Source organism: Tursiops truncatus, chromosome 13, assembly GCF_011762595.2.
Source record: "Tursiops truncatus isolate mTurTru1 chromosome 13, mTurTru1.mat.Y, whole genome shotgun sequence".
Classification (NCBI taxonomy): domain Eukaryota; kingdom Metazoa; phylum Chordata; class Mammalia; order Artiodactyla; family Delphinidae; genus Tursiops; species Tursiops truncatus.
Genome location: NC_047046.1, coordinates 8043932 through 8065472, shown reverse-complemented (window position 1 = coordinate 8065472; position 21541 = coordinate 8043932). Strand labels below are relative to the sequence as shown.

The window sequence follows — 21541 nt, the reverse complement described above, 5'->3', positions numbered from 1 at the left end:
AGAAGATATATTTATACACAATGGAATACTAGTTGGCCATAAAAAGAATGAAATCTTGCATTTACAACAATGTGGTTGGAAGGTATTATGTTAAGTGAAATAAATCAGAGGGTGAAAGACAGAAACAATATGATTTCACTCATATATATCTAAAAAACAGAAGAACAAAACAAAACTCTTAGACACAGAGAACACACTGGTGGTTACCAGAGGGGAAGGGGACTGGCGGTGGAGGAAATGAGTAAAGGGGACCAAGTGTATGGTGATGAACGGTGACTAGACTTTTGGTGATGATTACCGTGGGATGCACACAGACGTCAAATCATAATGCTGTACACCCGAAACATACAATGTTACATAACAATTTTACCTCAAAAAAAAGATAATACTTCAGTGCTGGCACTTAAGCACTCAAAGGTGCTAACTATTAATATACTTTGCACAGAGCTAAAAACCCCATCAATTATGTGCCTTTCTTATTAAAGTGAATTGGAACAAAGCAGAGAAACCACAATTGCCTTTCACTGACATTCAGCCCCTCTTAAGATAGGAGTCGTCCCATTCAAGGGAACCGTTTTCTTCTTAGAGATATGAAAATAAAAATTGGCTTTGCTTTTTGAGTTTTTCTCCTCCAAGAACACCAGAAAAACCTATTCTAGGCAAACAGCTCTTGTTCTCTTGACAACACAGATTGCCAAGAAAATAAGTAAACAAAGCATCTGAATCTTATTTTTAAGAAAACTTGGATAGCACGGGGGGAGGGCGGGGGAGGATGAAAAGCAAGGCTTTCAAATTATCTCGCCCACTAGCACAGCATCATAAACTCCTGCCAAGACTTTGTCTTTTCCTTTCTGAACTGTTCTGTGTTCTACTCACGTTGTCCACTGGAATGTTCCACCTCCCAAATCTTGAACACCCGGATAGAGACAGCAGGATTAATCACACCAATGTGATTTATTCGTTGAATTCGTTCCCACTCAACAGGACAGTAGAAAATTGCTGGGATAAAAAAAGAGAAAGAGAGAAAGAAAGAAAGAAAAAGAAAGAAAAGAAAGAAAGAAAGAAAGAGAGAGAGAGAAAGAAAGAAAGAAAGAAGGAAGGAAGGAAGGAAGGAAAGAAGGAAAGAAAGAAAGAAGGAAGGAAGGAAAGAAAGAAAGAAAGAAAGAGAAAGAAGGAAAGAAATAAAGGAAGAAAGGAGGGAGGGAGGGAGGGAGGAAGGAAGGAAGGAAGGAAGGGAGAAAGAAAGAAAGAAGACCCTGAGAAGTTTCTTGTTTCTCCCCAACAGGCAGTGAGATTAATATGTTTGTTAGTCCCAAACATAAACAGCAGCATAAAAGACGTCAGCAGGAGCACAGATGAAGTTCTTCATTTGCCTTCGCTGTATTATGAGGAAGAAAAAAATCAGTGTGACCACCCCAAAATGACAAAGTTTAAAACACTCTAAACAAGTAGAAGTGTTCAAGATACATAGGTGAACACAAAGGCAGCCTGGTGATGAGAGAAAGAATGTAGGTTGAGGAAGCTGTCACACCTGCACTGAATCCTGACTGGTCCTCCCTGCTGAGGGGGCTGGGTCAGGCCACGTCTCTGGGCCTAAATTTCCTCAACTGTAAAATGGTATTTGGCTTACAAGCATTAGAAATGGTATTGATATGTGTGAAAGTACCTGGCACAGTGTCTGGCCTATCCTGGGCACTAGATAAATGACAACTGATTTTATCCATTGTATTTTCAACAAACGAAAAGAATGTTCCCCCAAACAGTAAAGTACTTTTGAAAACTCTGGGAGCAGACAGCTCTAGGGTAATGCACCAGCAAGGTTGGATTCCCAGCCCTGCAACCTACTAACAGTGTGAGCTTGGGTTGTGAGTGACTTAACCTCCTTATGCCTCAGTTTCTGTCTGTTAAAGGGGATTATTACTATTGCCTACCTCTTAGGACTGTTATGAAGATTAAATGTGTTAATATTTAATGAAAATAATTTAACACTCTGTAAGTGTTAAGCTGTTTGTTCCCACCTGCCCCAGGACTGGAAACACTCAACACCCAACCTGCTGGGGAGGGTTTCCATCACGGCAAGCCACTGGCGTGGGTCATGACCCCACTCCTCTCTTCCCCTTTGAGGATCTATCCTCAGGCCTCTGGTATAGACCCAAATGCCCATTGGTTATTTACTTTTAGTTCCCTCCTCACCAAACCCCTTCTCCATTTAACCAAATCATTGATTCTTATACCCCTACATTAAACCACCCATAATTACACTGTTCTGATTCTTCCTTCTCCCACCAAATGCTCCACCAGGAAAAAAGATAATTAGCTGTAATCCAGACAGTTATGAGTTTTTGGGTCACTCTGATGTTTCCAACTTTCCATTTAACCCACTGTTCCTTCCTGAAGAAGCCAGGCTCCAGCCAACAAATCTAAGTCACAGATGGCAGGGAGCCTCAGACTCTTTTTATTAGCTTTGGATGCAGGCCTGGCAGGGCGAATGTGCAGCAGGCTGAGAGCAGGGTCAGGCAGGAGACTTCACGGGCATGCCAACTGTGCAGTCAAACAGGGCTGTGTGTTTAGAAGGGCCCCGTACCTGGTTTAACGCTCCACTTAATATAGGCCTCGGGACTTCCCTGGTGGCGCAGTGGTTAAGAATCCGCCTGCCAATGCAGGGGACACGGGGTCGAGCCCTGGTCCGGGAAGATCCCACATGCTGGGGAGCAACTAAGCCCGTGTACCACAACTACTGAGCCTGCGCTCTACAGTCCGTGAGCCACAACTACTGAGCCAACGTGCCACAACTACTGAAGCCCGCACGCCTAGAGCCTGTGCTCTGCCACAAAAGCCACAGCAATGAGAAGCCCGCGCACCACAACGAAGAGTAGCCCCCGCTACTCCACTCGCCCGCGGCTAGAGGAAGCCCGCATGCAGCAACAAAGAGCTGACACAGCCAAAAATAAATAAATTTAAAAAATTATATATATATATATATATATATATATATATATATATATATATACACATATATATGCCTTGTAATTTTACTTTTCACTGGGCCCCACAAATTATGTAGCTGGTCCTGGTCAGGTGTAATGATGTTTAGTTTTTATGTCACCCCATCTCTTGAACTTTCTTACACTGAGGCAGAGTAAGATCACTTCTTAGACTGGAAGGAGCTTAAGTACATTGACCAAAAATGACATCAGATTAGAGAATATATGGGAAGAATCGAAAGAAACTGATTAATAATGGTTACTTCCTGGGAGGAAGAATTACATCTTACTATACAGCCTTTAACAATATTTAATTTTTACCATCTACATATATAACCTTTCAAATAAATGTAAGGAAAGATTTTTAAACATCAACATACTAATTAGTGTCTTTATCTCCACACTGAGTCTCTTATTTTCAGAGCAGCTGTCTTTGGCCAGCAAACGCACCCTAATGAGTGGGAGTTGTTTTACACTGTTTCGAAGAGCTCTGGGGATAAATTATTTCCCATCCGAAGGTTTAAATTTAACAGAGAAAGAGCCACTGATAGAAGCTGCAAAATTTGGTTGGTTCCTGGTTGCTGTTTTGGATTTGAAACACGGGGATTTTTCTGTGAACACTGAAGGGTAAGATAAATACACAAACAGAGCAATAACTGGCTTCTGCAGGGTTGAGATATGTAAATTAGTGTATATTTGAGTGATAGCATCCACATACCTCTGAGCTTCAGACCCTTTCTCAACTTATAATCACCTCATTCATGATGAATTCCTTATCATCATCCCTGATTTATTAAGTATAGAAAAAATATACCCATGCAGAAGATATGAGAAAGCCAACACCCAGAAAGTGACTGAAACATGCTTCTTGTCATTGGTCCAAAAACCATAAAAAGATCTTTCCCATCTTAATCTCCAGTCAGGGACTGACATGTGCTTGCAAGTACACACAGACCCAACCCAAGCACCAGTCCAGCAGAACAAAACCGGGGAGCTTCCAAAGGAAAATCCAAGCCTCCGAAAAACCTGCACCAACCCCCTCAAGAGATCTACCAATACCCGAAAGAGCTCTTGTCTGAGCATAGGTGCAAAATGAATTTACACACTGGTGGAGAGTGTGCACAATTGCTAATAAGATATTGGCAACTTTGCCCAGAGAGAACATAATCTTTAACACTTGCACTAAGTTATTAATAAACCAGCCACTTATTAACAGAATGTTGGTATCCTTTGCTATCAAAAGAAAGAAAAGGGAAAACAAAAAACAAATACGTATATTTTAGCAACAAAATAAGACAAACTAATCAGAATGCAGTTTATTGATAAGACAGATATCAAATACATCATTTATATGGAGGGAGGGAGTATGAACAAGTCCAAAATCATCTACTCTGCACAGTGGTCCAGTGGGGATGTTCTCACTAGAGAAGATTTATCAAGGGCACCCCATGAAAGGGCAGGTCCTGATGCAGCTGCCGGAAGAGCATCGCACACCGGTTCCTCTCCTGGGTCTTCCCCAGGGTGTGGTAGAGTCTGGCCTGGAAGTAAACGACGTCTCTGATCTGCTCTTTGCAGTCGACCTTTGCAAAATAGTTCTTGGCTTCACTGAGGTTCTCAATGGCGGCCTCAAGAACTGATGGAAAATGGGGAAAATACCACACATATTTAACTCAATGCTTCACATATAGTTTTCGAAGCTTAATATCTATTTTTATTGATTTAACATATACCAGAAACTTTTACATTCTACTCTTTGAGAAGAAACAAACAAACAAACAAAAAAACACCACTAAGTCTTTAGTACTGATTTCCAGCCTCACACCTAGTTCTGTAGGGTTAAAATAACAATTCACTTGCCCTCAACCTTCATGCAAGTATGCAAGTGAAAGCACTTTAAATGCTGCATGAAATTATAACATATATTTGTGAACACTCAAAACTTAAATACTGTCCCAAGTTTAATGTCTTTTCTTCTTCTTTACAAGTTTTCTGTAATAGTATTACCTAACAATCTTTGTATGGTTTCCTACCTGCTGCTTTCTTCAGTGGCTCATAGGAAGCTGCTGAAGCCACCTGGCACTTGGCCACCAAGAACATGGCACGGCCTTTGTCCAGGACAGCCCCGTCAGCCAAGATGGGCTCAATGGCCATATGGAGAAGACTTAAGGCCTGTTCTGGGATTCCAAGGATGAGCTGAAAAAGAGACATCATGGTGCTATACACACCCACACCCACTGCCGACTACAGGAAGGGCTTCATTTCTGGCTCTTCTCTTCTGAATGGCAATGTCTGGCTTACTTTCTCCCTGACATGTACTATCTTTAATGTGCACCACACTCTTAGAAAACATAATGTGTGGCAATCGGTTTCAGGCTACAATAGATAAGGGAGGGAGTAATTATTTACATTATAGAAAGGTTTCTGTCTTTACAAAAATCTTTTACATTGATGATTCAAAAAGGTTGAACTAGCTGTATAAGAATCACTAGGAGAAAAGGAACTACTTTTAAAAAATTCAAAAATATATAGTAAAATAAACAAGGGTACACTAGAAACATCCATTTAACAGAAAATAAACAGTAATGGAGGAACAAGAAAAGATGTAAGACATATAGAAAAATATAGCAAAATAGAAGTAAATCCTTTCAAATCCATAATTAAATTAAATGTAAATGGCTTAAACTTTTCAATTAAAAGGAAGAGATTGGCAGAACAGATTTTTGCAAACATGATACAACTATATGTTATCTATAAGAGACTCACTTTAGATTAAAAGACATAAATAGGCTGAAAGTAAAAGGATAGTAAAAAAAGATATTCCATGCAAACCGTAACCAAAAGAGAGCTGGACTGATTATACTAATATCAGACAAAATAGACTTTAAGTCAAAACTGTAATAAGAGACAAAGAAGGACATTATATACTGATAAAGGGCCAATTCATCAAGAAGATACAACAGTTATAAACATATTAACACCAAACAACAGAACCCCAAAATATATGAAGCAAAAACTGACAGAACTGAAGGGAGAAATAGTTCAACAATAATAGTTTCAGAGTTCAATACTCTACTTTCAATAGTGGATAGAAACTTAACAGAAGATCAGCAAGGAAATAGAAGACTTGAGCAAGACTATAAACCAACTAGCCCAACAACAGCAGAACACATATTCTTCTCAAATGTACATGGAACATCTCCCAGGATAGACCATATGTTATGCCACAAAATAACACTCATATTTTAAAAGGTTTAAATCATACAAAGTATCTTCTCTGACCACATGAAGTTAAATTAGAAAACAGTAATAAAAGGGAATCTGAAAAATTCACAAATATGTGGAAATTAAACAACACACTCGTAAATAGTCAAAGTGTCAAAGAAGAAATCACAAGGGAAATTAGAAAATACCTTGAGATGAACAAAAACACAACATACCAAAACTTATGGGATGCAGTGAAAACCTATAGGATACGGTGCTCAGAAGAAAATTTATAGCTGTAAAAGCAAACATTAAAAAATAAAAGAATCTCTGGGGCTTCCCTGGTGGTGCAGTGGTTGAGAGTCCACCTGCCGATGCAGGGGACACGGGTTCGTGCCCCGGTCTGGGAAGATCCCACATGCCGCGTAGCGGCTGGGCCCGTGAGTCATGGCCGCTGAGCCTGCGTGTCCGGAGCCTGTGCTCCGCAACGGGAGAGGCCACAGCAGTGAGGGGCCCGTGTACCACAAAAAAAAAAAAGAAAGTGAAAAGACAACCCAGAGAATGGGACAAAATATTTGCAAATCATATATCTGATAAGCGTCTAGCAACCAGAATATATAAAAACTCTTACAACTGAAAACTAAAATTAGACAACCCAATTTAAAAACGGGTAAAGGACTTGGACATTTCTCCAGGAACATACACAAATGGCCAGTACTCACATGAAAAGATGCTCCATATTATTACTTATTAGGGAAATGCAAATCAAAACCACAATGAGATATAACTTCACACTAATAAAATGGAAAATAACAAGTGCTGGCAAAGATAGAGAGAAAGTGGAACCTTCATACATTGCTGGTGAGAATATGAGATGGTATAGCCGCAGTGGAAAACAGTTTGGTGGTTCCACAAAAAGTTAAACAAAGAACTATATGACCCAGCAATCCCACTGTTAAGTATACCCAAGAGAAATGAAAACATATATCCAGAAAAAAACTTGTACATCAATGTTAAGAGCTATTTATAATAGTCAAAAGGTGGAAACAACCCAAATGTCCATCAACTTATGAATGGATAAACAAAATGTAGTGTATCCATCTGATGGAACAGTATTCCATTAGAAGGAATCTAGAACTGACTGACACATGCCACAACATGAATGAATCCTGAAAACATGATGCTAAGCGAAAAAGCCAGACACAAAGGCCGCACACTGTATGATCCCATTTATATGAAATATCCAGAACAGGCAAACCCACAGAGACAGAAAATAGATTAGCGGTTGCCAGGGGCTGGAGGGAGGAGGAAGTGGGGAGTGACTGCTTTAGAAAAAATGGGTCTGGGCTTTCTATTTGGTGTGGTGAAAATATTCTGGAATTAGACAGTGGTGATGTTTGCAAAATAATGTAGATATTCTAAAACCACTGAACTGTATACTTTGTGTGTGTGTGTGTGTGTGTGTGTGTGTGTGTGTGTGTGTGTGTGTGTGTGTGTTTTGCAGTACACAGGCCTCTCACTGTTGTGGCCTCTCCCGCTGCAGAGCGCAGGCTCAGCGGCCATGGCTCATGGGCCCAGTCGCTCCGCGGCATGTGGGATCTTCCCGGACGGGGCACAAACCCGTGTCCCCTGCATCGGCAGGCGGACTCTCAACCACTGCGCCACCAGGGAAGCCCTGAACTGTATGGTAAATGGTAAATTTAAATGGTAAATTTTATGTTATGTGAATTTTATCTTAATTAAGAAAAAAAAATCACTGGGGAAGCTGGTAAGGAAAATAGACTCCTAGGCTCCTCCCCTAGAGATTCTGCCTCTGTAGGTTTGAGGCAAGGCCAGATATGCAGATATTTTTTAAATCTCCCCAATAATGCTGATGCATGGTTTGGGGAACCTCTGCTTTAGTTAGTAAATTCCTCCAGTAAGTTCAAAATTCATTCATTCAATAAATATTTATTAAAAAGCTACTATGTGTGGATCCTATTAGGTACCACAGGATATAGCAGGGAAAAAACAGTCCCTTCTCTCATGGTCTTTACATTCTACAGGGGGAGACAGAAAACAAACATAAAATACAATTTAACTTCCAAAACCTTTCAATGAACACATGACTTCCTCATTTCCTTACTCATTCTCTTGTTAAATCAAGCACAGCTCTGGGCCAGCTAAGTCATTAATATGATGCAAATGTCCTCAATGAAGAGGCGCATCCTCCTTAGTAAATACACAGCTCGGTAAAGCCAGCACCACTGGGAGGTGTCAGCTTGTCACCAAGTTCACAACTCCAGACTTCCATGGAAGGCTTGCACAGTGACACTACCTTCCCAGATTTCAATATTAAGAAGCAAAAGCTCATTACTACGCTTTTCAAAACCAAAGAGTAGTAACAGACTCACCAGTTCTTGAGCACAAATATGTGCTATAAAAACAGAGATCAGCTTACCTGGGCAAAAGCCAAGTTCAGCACTGTTTCAGAGGCCAAATGCTGCAACCGGTACTCCTTGGAGAGAGCCAGAGCCTGCAGGAGCACAGGCAGCGCGATGGTAGGGGAGGAAGATCGCCAGTACAGCTCTGCCACAGACAGCAGGACACTGCCCACAAAGAGGAAGGCATGGGATGACAATAACCAGCACAAAGTACCACCTAGGTGAGATGCACAAAAGCCCTCCCTTACCTGATCACCATTTCTGTATTCCTGATTTTCTGACAATGAATCAACAATTTTTGTAAAAGCTTGTGCGCCTCTGACATTTGGTTCTGAGCTTGTAGTACAGTTGCTTTTCTGACACAGAAACAAAATAAACACAAATGGTTATGTTGATGTTTTGCAAGCGTTGTAAGCAGAGTCACTTTCAGGTTTAGAATCTCTATTTCCTCAATTAGACTGTAATTGTAACCTCCCAAGGGGAATAACTGTGTCTGATATAATTTTTCTTAAAAGAGAAAAAAAAATTGTGTGTGTGTGTGTGTGTGTGAGCACATGTGTGCACACACACATACAAGCACACAAGAAAAAAGTCTGGAATTATAGATAGCATGTTAGTGATTATCTCTGGGTACTACTTAACTTTCTCCATTTTATTTGTATTTTCTAATGGTCTGTAATAAATAGGTAATAAATAGAAAAAAAAGGTTTTTTCCTAAGTTAATCAATTAAGTCACACACAAAACAAATAAGAATAAAGCCATTTGAGAACTACTTCATTCTGGGGTTGGAGTTTTCAAAATTTCTTACCTGTATACACCCTCTATGCTATTAAGAGCTGTGATTCCTGTAACAATTGAATCAGCCAAATGATATTTGCCATCATTCATTGCTCTGTCAAACTGTATTTTTTGATCACACAGCATCCATAACTAGTAAGAAAAAAAACACAGTTAAGAACAGAATGGCAGGGGCTTCCCTGGTGGCACAGTGGTTAAGAATCCGCCTGCCAATGCAGGGGACACGGGGTCGAGCCCTGGTCCGGGAAGATCCCACATGCCACAGAGCAACTAAGCCCATGCACCACAACTACTGAGCCTGTGCTCTAGAGCCCATGAGCCACAAGTACTAAAGCCCGCACACCTAGAGCCTGTGCTCCACAACAAGAGAAGCCACCCACCGCAAGGAGAAGCCCGCGCACCACAACGAAGAGTAGTCCCCACTCCCCACAACTAGAGAAAGCTCGCACGCAGCCAAAAAAAAAAAAAAAAAAAAAAAAGAACAGAATGGCAGATGTTCACCTCATTATTCAACAGAAATATAAAAGTATTTTCGCTTGCTTAACAAATATCCTTACAATTCACACACTTTTTTTTTAGATTAAAAAAATTTTTTTTAAATATTTCAAGTCTGTGAAAAAGCACTAAGAATAAAATAACAGAACATGTATAGCAACCATCAACTTTGTCAAATCACAACATTTTGCTTTACTTGCTTTGGATACTATTGCACATTATTGAGGTACTTTGCAAATTCCATTCTCCTCTTTCTGTTTTCAAAGGAAGCATTTGATCTGTTGTTTATCATTCCCATTTTTTTTAAGAATTTTTTTTAATGAGTGATCTATGACGATTGATTATTCATTCATTCATTTATTTACCGCACGGCATGTGGGATCTTAGTTCCCCGACCAGGGATTGAACCCACACCCCTTGCATTGGAAGCGAGGAGTCTTAACCACTGGGCCACTGGGGAAGTCCCCCCAATCATGTTTTTATACTTTTACAAAATATTTACTTATCCTTAAACAATATATAGTATGAAAAAAAACAATATATAGTATGATCTTACATGTTTTTAAATTTTGTATAAATAAATAGCATCATACTGTATGCATCCTTTGACAACTTGCTTTTAAGCTCAACATTATTTTGGGGAGGCTTAAACATGTTAATACAAGTAGTTCTAGTTCATTCCTTTTCACTGATGAATAGTTTTCAACTGTATGAATATGCAACAACTTATCTATTCTTGTGTTGATGGGTATTTAGGTACTTCCACTTTCTCACTCTTCTGAACAGTGCTGCCCCAAACACTCCCCTACATCACCCCCTGTGCTGTGCAACAGTTACCCTGGGTATACAGCAAGCCGTGGGAAAGCTGGGCTGTAGGACATATGCACCTTCTCCTTAACACAGTGCCCATTTGTTCTCCAGATGGGTCACACCAGTTTACACTCCCCGCTGGCGGTGTATGACATGACTCATTGCTCCACACCTTCACCAACAATTGGTGGTGTCAGATATGTTACTTTTGGCCAGTCTGATGGGTATGAAATACCTCCTTATTTTTTCATTTGTATGTCCCTTGATCAATAGTCAGGCTGAGCATCTTTTCATCTCTTTATCAGCCATACATGTTTCTTCTAGAATGTGAGTTAAATTGTGTCTTTTTTTTTTTTTTACTGTGCACCTTCTTAAAACATGCCTAGAACAGTAACCGAAACTGCTCCATCACATTAGCACTACCACAGAACCACGCTTAATTCTTTTTCCCCACAGCATCCTTGGGTGCTAGCTTCTATTTTGTTCGCTTACCACCTTTCCATCTGGGTACTCTGAATTCAGATCACAGCCAGCAGCAGTGAGATCCCAGCACAGCTCATAAGCAGACGGGCATTCACACCATATCTAATGAGGTGGGGCCAGCAACCCATGTGAACGGAAGCCCCCCTACCCCCGGCTCAGGGACCAACAGTAGGAGATTCCCAGGCCATGGTCTCTCATGATTTCAAATTCCCTAATTTAGTTAATACGAAACTTGGTAAGGGGAGGAAGAGAAAGAGGCCCTTCGTAATAGTTTTCTTGGCCCCATCAGAGATGGAAATTGGTGCAAAAAGGAACAGAGTGCCTAGGACTGCTTTATAAAGTTCATTCCCTCTGCATACATCTTGCCAAAAGGTTATTCAATTCTGGGAGGAAAAGGTTAAAGCTGCCAAGTAGGAGAAAACAGAGTAACAAAACGGAGACCTAATTTTTGATCTATCAAAGGACACTGATGATTTCTTTGCTTACTCCCATACAGTTAGAGGTATAGGGAATACTAATTTAAAACCACGAAGACAGGAATGAAAAAAGTACCCTACTTTAATCTTTTCTCAGAGGTTATTCCTCAGCCTTCTGGAACGCAGTTTACAGAGTCTCCTATGTTGACCTCAAAGCACGGACGTCACAGAAAGGAACCAAGACACGAGAGGCTGAGGGGAGACTCTAAAATACCCTATTTTGACAATAATGCAGTAAAAATGGTATTTTCAAAAATAAATCGATGACACACAAAAGGCAGGTTACCTGGGCATGCTGACTGTTAGGTGGGAATCGCTCCTTCAAGTGCTTTAACACTTCTGAAGCTGCAGCGAAACAGCCCTAAAATAGAAAGCCACGATTTGTTTAGCACGCCTGTGCTGACACCACACCTGCGATCCCACTCACAGGACATGAGTATGACTCACCTGTTCTTGGCGCAGCAGCCTGATGACCCTAGGCAGAGACTGTCAAGTATCAAGGGGCCATTTTTCTTAGGCTCTAATGTATTTCACTTGTACATTAAAAAAATTGTTTTTTAATTACACCTGTAATACATGTTCACTCTAGGAAAAAAACTTACGAAATACATGTGAACAACGAGAAAAAGGCAAATTACTTTTAATCCCACCAAAGATAATCACAGTAATTTCTCGGCACATATCCTTCTGAACTTCTCATATTCACATGAATATAAAACATATAAGTATTCCAAAAATAGGTATACATACCATTTTTGTAAATTGCCTATTTACCACATGGTAGGTACTCAATAAATATTTTTTGAATGAATGAATCTTTTCAGTGTCAACAAATAAATCTATACATCACAGTATTTTATTAGGTAAATAAATTATAGTCCAATCAAAATAATCTCTGGGCTTCCCTGGTGGCGCAGTGGTTGAGAGTCCACCTGCCGATGCAGGGGACACGGGTTCGTGCCCCGGTCCGGGAAGATCCCACATGCCGCAGAGCGGCTGGGCCCGTGAGCCACAGCCGCTGAACCTGAGCGTCCGGAGCCTGTGCTCCGCAATGGGAGAGGCCACAACAGTGAGAGGCCCGCGTACGGCAAAAAAAAAAACCAAAAACTCCTAGTTTGTGATACTTTGAGTGTTTCCAATTTTTTCCATTTTAAAAATGCTAGAATGATTATCTTGGTGGATACATCTTTGCATACTTGTCCAATTATTTCCTTAGGATAATACCTTAGAAGTAAAATTGCTGGGCTAAATGGTAGGCACTTTTAAGCTTTTTGATAGGTATATTACTAAATTACCATACAGAAATGTACCAAGTACTCTTTTTTTTTTTTTTTTTTTGCAGTACGCGGGCCTCTCACTGTTGTGGCCTCTCCCGTTGTGGAGCACAGGCTCCGGACACGCAGGCTCAGAGGCCATGGCTCACGGGCCCAGCTACTCCACAGCATGTGGGATCTTCCCGGACCGGGGCACGAACCCGCGTCCCCTGCATCAGCAGGCGGACTCTCAACCACTGCGCCACCAGGGAAGCCCATACCAAGTACTCTTATACCAGCATTCTACACCTTTCTCCTCCCCTGATATTTAGCTTCTTTGCCTATTTGTTTGATGAAACTGGTTATTTCACTGTGTTAATTTGAATTTCTTTAATGACTAGATTGAAATTTTTTCATGTTTTATAATCATTTATGTTTTTTCTGTGAATACATGTTCATGTCTTTTTTATACTCTTATATTGCTAGAATGTCTATCTTATTAAGCCCCCAAAAGCTTTTCAATTTGTCCCTATCCTTTGGTCAGGTAGTATATCTTCAGTCTATATAGAAGCTCAGTTAGACCACAGGTGAACTTCTATTTGAAGTGAATTAAGTCAAAAGTATACTGAATTATAATAAAAGATCATTAATCTTTTTATTCTTGTGATTTTAACTGGCCAGTCTTGCCAATTATTTTCATGACTACCATACGGAGTTGGGCGTGTGGATCTAGATGGCTGTCAAACCTTCAGGCCAAGTAGAGAGAACAGTGCACACGGCAGCACTCCCCCAAAACATTCCTATTGTGACCTGCCATTTCCTGAGGCTGGGAGAGGAATGTGACACGATGAACCAGAGTTACGCAGAAAGAGTAAAGGGGGCCGGATCTCTTAGCACTTCCTCTGAGCTGCAGGAGGAAGCTCACAAACAGCAGTTCAGACCCCATAACTTCCTTCTAGGTTCACCCAAGCCCCAGTCACCACCACAGCAAAGTGCAGCATCCAGTTTATCTAGAGATCAGTTTCAGGACACAACTGGAAGCACAACACAAAGGAAATAAAAGAGCAAATAGAAATTCATGATAAAACTGCCTTCTCCGCAGTTGGCCAAGCTTAATTTCATAGGTGTAAGTCTAACCTGTATAATTGAAAATGCGACAGTCATCAGCTCAGTGGGTTTATCTACATGGTCAATGTTCTGACACTAGAAAAGTCTTTCTAAGGCAGGTTGAGAAGAGGTGGGGAAAGAGACTGAATTGAAATAAAGTGGCCACTGACTGTCTTCTAGCTGTATAATTAGAGGTCTCCTAGCACATCCATTGGAGCCAGGCAACAATGGCGTCAGCAGGTCTTTCATATAAGCCCGGAGATAGAAAGATTAATACAGACCCAAAGAGCATGATATTACCCCCAGAAAAAATCACAGAACTATTAACAACTGAACTTGGAGAAAGCTAAGGCTAAAGAATTGAGCCAAGACCAGATTTTCGTAAAGCGGTTCTCCATTCCAGGAGACGAAGAAATAATTTCTACCCTACATCACTCAAAGAGAACCAAAGGGAAGTTATTCCACTCTTTAAGCTTGGGGTCAGTGGGGAGAATCCTACTTGAAAAAGTCACAAGGGGACACTGTAAATGGGTGGATTGTATGGCATGTGAATTCTATCTCAATAAAGTTGTTGGGGAAAAAAAGTCAACGTGAGGCTCGTACCAAATGCCTAACTGAACGTTCACTGACTCATTTATTACAAACGCTCCACTTAACCAAGGCACCAGCAGAGGAAAAGAATCCACGTTAAAGACGTTCCAGAACCACTACGAGGGGGGAAAAAGACCAAGAAAGTGATTAATGTGCAACATTCCTGGAGGAAAGCAAACAGCAAGAGCAGCTGGTCTGCTGTTTTAATGTCAGAGAGCTCAGGCGCTGCTTCCCAGATACAGGAAGATAGCAGCTGATGGAGGTGCAGGCAGACGCCATCAGCCAGAGCCCATCCATGCCCTTTGTTTACACAGCCACTTAGAGGATTGTAAAATGCTAAAGTATGTCTAGTAGAGGGAAGTATTTATAGACTTCTGAAAGGGGTGGAAACCACTCAAAGATTTTAGGATGCAGATTAAGGAATACTGAGTGTTAGGATGCAACCTAACGATCATTATTATACCACAAAGAGGTGGAGAAAATAATATGATCAAGGAAATGTGCTTATAGCAAGGCAGCAAGTTAGTTGGAGGGCTTTAGATAAGAGCTTTCCCTGACCTTTTCCCATGGAAGAAGATACTTTTGAGCAAAGGGGAAAGGAAGCCTAGAGCATCATGAGAGACCCTTTCATCAATCCCCTATAAAAAGAATCGTGTGAAATTACTTGGGCTGTAAGTAAAGGTAATGCCCTATTCCAACTGTCTTTCTTTGGAGTCAATCAGACTTGGGTTGAAGATCTGACACTGACATTTACTGGCTGTGGGTATGGGATTTAGCTCCCTGGAGCTCAGTTTCTTTTCTGTGAAATAGGGGTGATGATAAAGCTGACCTTACGAGGCTACTGTAAGGAATCAGGAAGATGATACATGTAAATCGCTAAGCATAGGGCCTGGCACAGGACAAATGTACAACAAACCTTGGCTATTGTCATCTTAGCTGTACTCTTATTATGTTCTTCCCTTTCCCACAAACAAACACAGCTCTACTACCCTAAATTTCAAAGACTCCTTTTTATTCCATTTGGTACATAGAAACAGCTGACCTCTCACTCTCTTCCCTGATGCCGAAAGAGATCCCAAGTTCAACAAACCTTGCAGACTCCACACCCAGTCCATTTCTACTGGTGGGATTTCACCCTTCCAACCACTTGCATCCAACCAGACCCATCCAGTGCTTTTCTCAAGCACTAGAGGACAGAAATGGCGGGGCCTACATGGCTCCAGAAGCACAGGGCCCGGCCACCTGCCCACCTGCTCCGCGTGCAGCTCGGCGAGGTGGCCCAGCGCCACAGCAAACGATTCCGTGTTGTTCTGCTGCACACCTGCGTTCACCGACTCTAGGCTGTTCATGCTCAGCAGCAGCTGGGCTTGCTGCAGGGCCATGGTGCTGGGGAGGAGACACAGGAAGCCCCATCAGTCAAGAGACACAGGCTGCCCTCAGCCACACCCTACAGTTACCTTGGGTGGAAACAGGAGGAAGCAGGCTCTGGCTTCCGGGGAGCAGCTGCCTCCCAAAGCCAGTTCTCCTGTCCTCGGGACGAGGAGAGCAGAAAAGCATCCTGGATGTGCAGCCCCAAAGAAAACATAGTGGTTATGGCACAATTGGGAGCTCCAAGCTCCAGACCGCCCCACTGCCTCTAATTTTCCCTGTGGTCACAGTATGTTAATTAGTTTTCACGGGTAAATTCAGACCTGATGCCATCCTGGCACTGGCTGCTCTGACAGTGGAAGCAGTGGCTAGTTTCTGCAGCTGTTTCAGACCACATCGTGCCAAAAATTATTTCAAGTACAAAAACAAGACTGATAAAATAGGCACTTCCTTTCATGACTGAATTCCTAGAAACAGCATATTGTCTAGGTGAGGTAGCTCCAGGACTAAAAATCTGGTTCAGAAGTTTACTTCCAGGCTACAGGAGGCTAAATGGGAGTTACACACAGAGCTGGAGACAGTCCAGAGAATACACCCTGGGCAACAGGGAAGCAACTTTCTTTACATAGCAGCTTTTGGGTTAAGGGGGTGCTCGGCTTGAGTGAGTGTGGCCCATGCCTCCTGGCCAACAGGAAGAGAGGTTCCCATCTCAGAGTGCAGGGCCGTGGTGCTTGGAGTCAGAGGACCTGGGCTTGAGTCTGGGCTCTGTCGCTTGTTAATTCGTTTGTGATCTGGGGCAGATCAGATTTGTGAACCTTGTCCTATGCATCCTGGAATGGAGATCACCCCCCAGTTACCTCCCAGAGCTGTTGGGAGGAGTAAATAAAAATGCGCATAGGAAAAATCTTTGCAAAGTCTGTGCAGCAGAAAATGTTTTAAAATTCTAAAGCGCTTTCTTTAATCCCCTGTACAAACAACCTCCATCCATTTGGCCTTCACAGAACCCATTTGCTGGCTTCTGCTCATCTATAAAAGGATTCGTGCCCTCATAGCCTTGAAGACCCACCTGCGGCCGTAGAGTCTCCAGATGGCTGTTTTCTGTGCGATGCTGATGTCGATGAGCTCTGACAGGCTGTGTTTCCAGTGCAGGAGGTCGGAGTCCTTTAGTGCATCCATAAGTTTGTTTGCGGTCTTCCCAGCAAAAGCTCTCTGCTGAACTAGGGACTGTATTCCCAGAGAGGCGAGGTACTAAGGGGACAGACATACGCACGACTCATGATAGAGATTACGTGACAAAATTTTGTTTTGCTCTTCAGAAATTTGGCATATTTCATTTCAGCACATGCACAATGATAGCACTATTTAAAAAGAAAGTACCTGTAAGCCTGACCCTGACCCGTATGCGATATGTTCCTGAAAAACTGGGGATGGAAGAGAGGGTAATAGTACAATGGGAAGAGCCAGGGCTTTGAAATTAAATGGATCTGGACTTAAGCACTGCCTCTGCCATTTATCATGTGACCTGGGGCCAGTCACTTAGCTTCTTAGACAAGCCCATCTGTAAAATGGGCATCACACCCATCATAAAGAATTATTTTAAGGATTAAAATTAAATAGTATATATCAAACAGTGCTGGGCACATTATGTGGTAGGAGATTAAGAAAGGCTGCCTATTATGAGCATAATTATCTTTTCATTAACTTCTGGTATAATTTTCAAGGATGAAAGCTCAACTAAAAAAAGTCCACTTAAATCCGTAACAAAAATTGTGCTTAAGAAGTCTATCATTTATTTTTAAATTTTTTTTAGACAGAATAAGGTTCTTTGAGCAATAGTAATCTAGATTCTAACAGTCATTACTATTTCATGTGTAGAGACTATGCCCTTTCAATGCCCCTCAGTATTTGTCATCGAGGAATATAATTCAGGTCCTTCCCTGCTACTCAAAATGAGAAAGGACAAATCTGCTGGTCAGGTCTACTGGTTCCTGGCTTTGTTTATTATTTCAAATAAGGATCAGCAAACTTGTTCTGTAAAGGGCCAGATAGTAAATAGTTTAGGTTTTGCAGGCCACAGTTGGTCTATGTCGCATATTCTTCTTTGTTTTTTTTCCCCCAACTATTTAAAAATGTAAAATCCATTCTTAGCTTGAGGGCCATACATAAGCAGGCAGTGAGCCAGATCTGGCCCATGGGCTGTAGAGTTTGCCAATCCCTGGTTTAAAAATAAGCCTTCCCTAAAAATTTTCTAAATAAATACGTGTAAGTTAGTGTTGATAATAAACTAAACAAAGATCTCATCAAGTTGATAAATGCAACTTTCACAGATGTTATTAGGATAAAGGGAGCAGAGAGAAACACATCAAGAGAATTTAGTGGCTTAATAATTAAGGTCACATGAAACTACCAAGAATAAAACCATACCATTTGTTTAAACAATCTCACAGAAAGATGAGCCTTACCGGTAACCCAAAATGTACAGCTTTCTTCACAGAATGTTCTAGAAGAACATAGCTATCGGATCTCTTCTGTCCCAGCACATAAAGCCAGCTCTGGCAAGAGAAGTCATCAGAATGTATCATAACAATAATAATGGCTAATGTTCTGTTGAAAGCATCAGCATGGTTGTAAGAACAAATTAACAACACACAAGATAAATCCTCTAAAATATACTTTCACAAATTATAAACCTAAATGAAACCCATCAAACATATTAAAACCATCAGACTGAAATAATCAAGCCATTTATCTTCTTCACCTCTGAGAGCAGTGAGTGGCAAATGTTCCAGAAAAAAAGCATGAAGCCCCCATATGGCCTGTAACTGAGAAAGTGAAATGCTCAGGTGGTTGCTGAAGTCTGTGTTCTACTTGTGCTTGGTGATGATGCTTTGACAGGACCAGGTCTTATCCAGTTACCAGTATTGCAAACACCTTTGTTAATGCCAACACTTGATGCGGCAGCTTTGCATGGCAAGCTGCATTAAAACTTGTAGACAAGAAATGCCTCCAAAGTAAAATGGACATCAAGAATTAAGAAACATAAATAAACATGGGTTGCCTTTCCTGAATTTCCCTGACCCCCTAACTAGTTTCCCACCACTGCTGAGGACCTCCCAATTCAAACGGGCCCTTTCGAAAGCCAACTCAACCCAAGGGCAGAACTTCCAAGACAGGAAGGTGGCCTCACCAAGCAATGCTGGAGACACACGTGATCGTTGGACTCCTGGGCAATCCTAATCGCCTCCTGCAGGGCAAGCTCTGCCTGTTGACTAATGACAGACTGAACATTAATAACTCATTAACAACCACAAACATGTACAAGCAACAGTAACAGGAAGTCATCTGTACGGTAATTCACCAGCGTGCATGCCTCTGGGTTGGAAGTTGAAACCACGGGCTTATTCCCTCAGAGGCACTCCCCTCCCCCAGCGGTAAGAAACAGTAACAGTGGAGATACAGAACATGTCCCTTCTAAGGTGGACTTCTACTAAAAGGGACATGAAAGAATGGCTTTTCTTCATCCCAGCTCCTAAGATTTTTTTTTTTAGTTGTCTACTGCTGAGGGGAGGGACAAGGAGAGGATGTAAGATTTTACTTTCCATTGCCTTCGCTTCTGCATCATTTGAAAATTTTTTTTAACTATGGGATCTGATACTTTTATAATTTTTTCAATACTAGTTTTTAAAAGTATTTTGAGGATTTTCCCTTCTGAGATGTCTTCTTTCTGCTCATGTGGTTCCCCTCCCTCTGGGATGTGTCCCCCAACCTCGCAACTTCTGTGGAAACTCAGCCAACTGTTCTTGGCCCCACTGGGCCTTCGCTTCCGAAAAAGCCCACAGAAATGCTACCTGCCTGCGGTGCTTAATTAAATACTACTGTGCACCACCCTCTATTTATTTAATCTGTGTTAGTTTTATTTCTTCAACCTGCAGAGGGCACAGAAGTTCTATAAATACTGGATCACTGAGGATCTCAAAAAAGAATCAGGAATTCTATGGGTAGCACTTACATAGGGAAAAATTAATGTCAAATTTTCTATCAACACGAGCAACAGCCTCACACAATCAATTAACAGCTGAATTCTTCCTCAATAATTACCTGTTTGAATAAAGAAACCAGATACATTTTTACCTATTTTACATTTCTTTTAAATCCCTTTTAATGCTGAGAGGCACCAGAATATAAGCTATTTGAAAGCAGGAAGCATATCTTTACACACAGGCCCTCAATAAATATCAGTTGATTTAATTTTGTTGAACATCTGATGACCAAATAAATAATGTTACATTTAGAAAAAAGGTTTTTGGGAGAACTGTATAGATAGTATGCTAAAACAGGACTAAAGAAAGACTATTTTTCTCAGGTAGGAAGAAAAGGTAGATTACCAACACAGAAACTTCAAAGTTTCTGGCAAATCCTTAAAGAACCTATGGTTTTCCATTGCTGCTAATCAGAAAAGCCTCTGATAAAAATTTTCAGTAAAAGAGCAAGAGGCAAACTGGTTGTAAGGTCTGAAATGCATTGGCTGTCTACCGTTCGCAAAATGCCAGAGCAGAAAGATCTGTAGCCTCTAAACAACAGCTTCCTATGTCATTCAGTGTAAAAGCCAAAGTCCTTACTCGGGCCTACAGGACCCTAAACTCTCTGACCCCTGCCACCTCTACAACCCCGTCCTCCTCTATCCCCCCTTACTACAGCACTCTAACCGCACTACTTGCTCCTCCTCAAACATGCCAAGTAAATCCTGCCTCAGGGCCTTTGAACTTGCTGTTCTAGCTAATAAGGACACTCTTTCTTCAGATAATGCACAGATTACTCACTCCCTCAATTCCTTTAAATCTCTATTCAAATATTAAGTTAATAGAGGTAAGGGAGGGCCAAGTTGCTACCTTACTATTTAAACAGAAATTTACAAATTGACAAATAAGTGATTTGTGTGTATATCTGGAAGAAGAGTGTTACTTATGAAAACAATAGTACTCCCCATCATCACTCTCTAATCTCTTATCCTGACCTATCACTACCTGATTCATTATAATTATGTTTAGTGCTGTTTATTATTTATCTCCCCCACTGTAAGCTCCATGAGAACAGGGGTATTTTTTTTCCTCTTTTTTTTCACTCCTGATCCCCAGCACCTAGAACAGTGCCTAGTACATAGTAGATGCTCAATAAGCAACTACAAAGATTTTCAAGAAATCTTCACAATCCTATTAGCTAAGTGAGAAAGATTTATACAAGCCCATAGCTCCAGGACTAAAAATAAAGAAGCCTGGAGTTGAGTAAATCAGATATTAATTAGTAATTAATTCCATACAGTTAGCTGCCTATCCACTGATAATATTGTAAATATAGAGAAATTCATCAACAGATTAATTACTTGTATCTAGCAGACTGCATACAAATTTCCAAACCCTAGGGCAAGCTGTGTGTAACACAGAGATAGGTTACTGGCAAATATTACAAATGGTGCTGCTATTTATTATGAGTACATAAAACATGAACGGCCCTGATCAAAGAGGTTATTAAAGCTGGGCAGAAAAAAAGAAGT

General features: G+C 41.2%; 1 protein-coding gene across 2 annotated transcripts in view; it reads right to left on the bottom strand.

The window, feature by feature from the left end:
* Positions 1–4285: 4285 nt before the first annotated feature.
* The window catches only part of ANAPC5 (anaphase promoting complex subunit 5), a 38458-nt gene continuing 21202 nt past the window's right edge, over positions 4286–21541 (bottom strand). For both annotated transcript variants that reach the window (XM_019950443.3, XM_019950444.2), the window contains 10 exons: positions 19178–19259; positions 18453–18542; positions 17057–17238; positions 15873–16008; positions 11958–12032; positions 9418–9539; positions 8857–8964; positions 8626–8773; positions 5015–5177; positions 4286–4617 (listed from right to left, as the gene is read on the bottom strand). In XM_019950443.3, coding sequence (XP_019806002.1) covers positions 4406–4617; positions 5015–5177; positions 8626–8773; positions 8857–8964; positions 9418–9539; positions 11958–12032; positions 15873–16008; positions 17057–17238; positions 18453–18542; positions 19178–19259 — 1318 coding nt within the window. In that variant the 3' untranslated portion in view covers positions 4286–4405. The remainder of the gene's footprint in view (positions 4618–5014; positions 5178–8625; positions 8774–8856; positions 8965–9417; positions 9540–11957; positions 12033–15872; positions 16009–17056; positions 17239–18452; positions 18543–19177; positions 19260–21541) is intronic.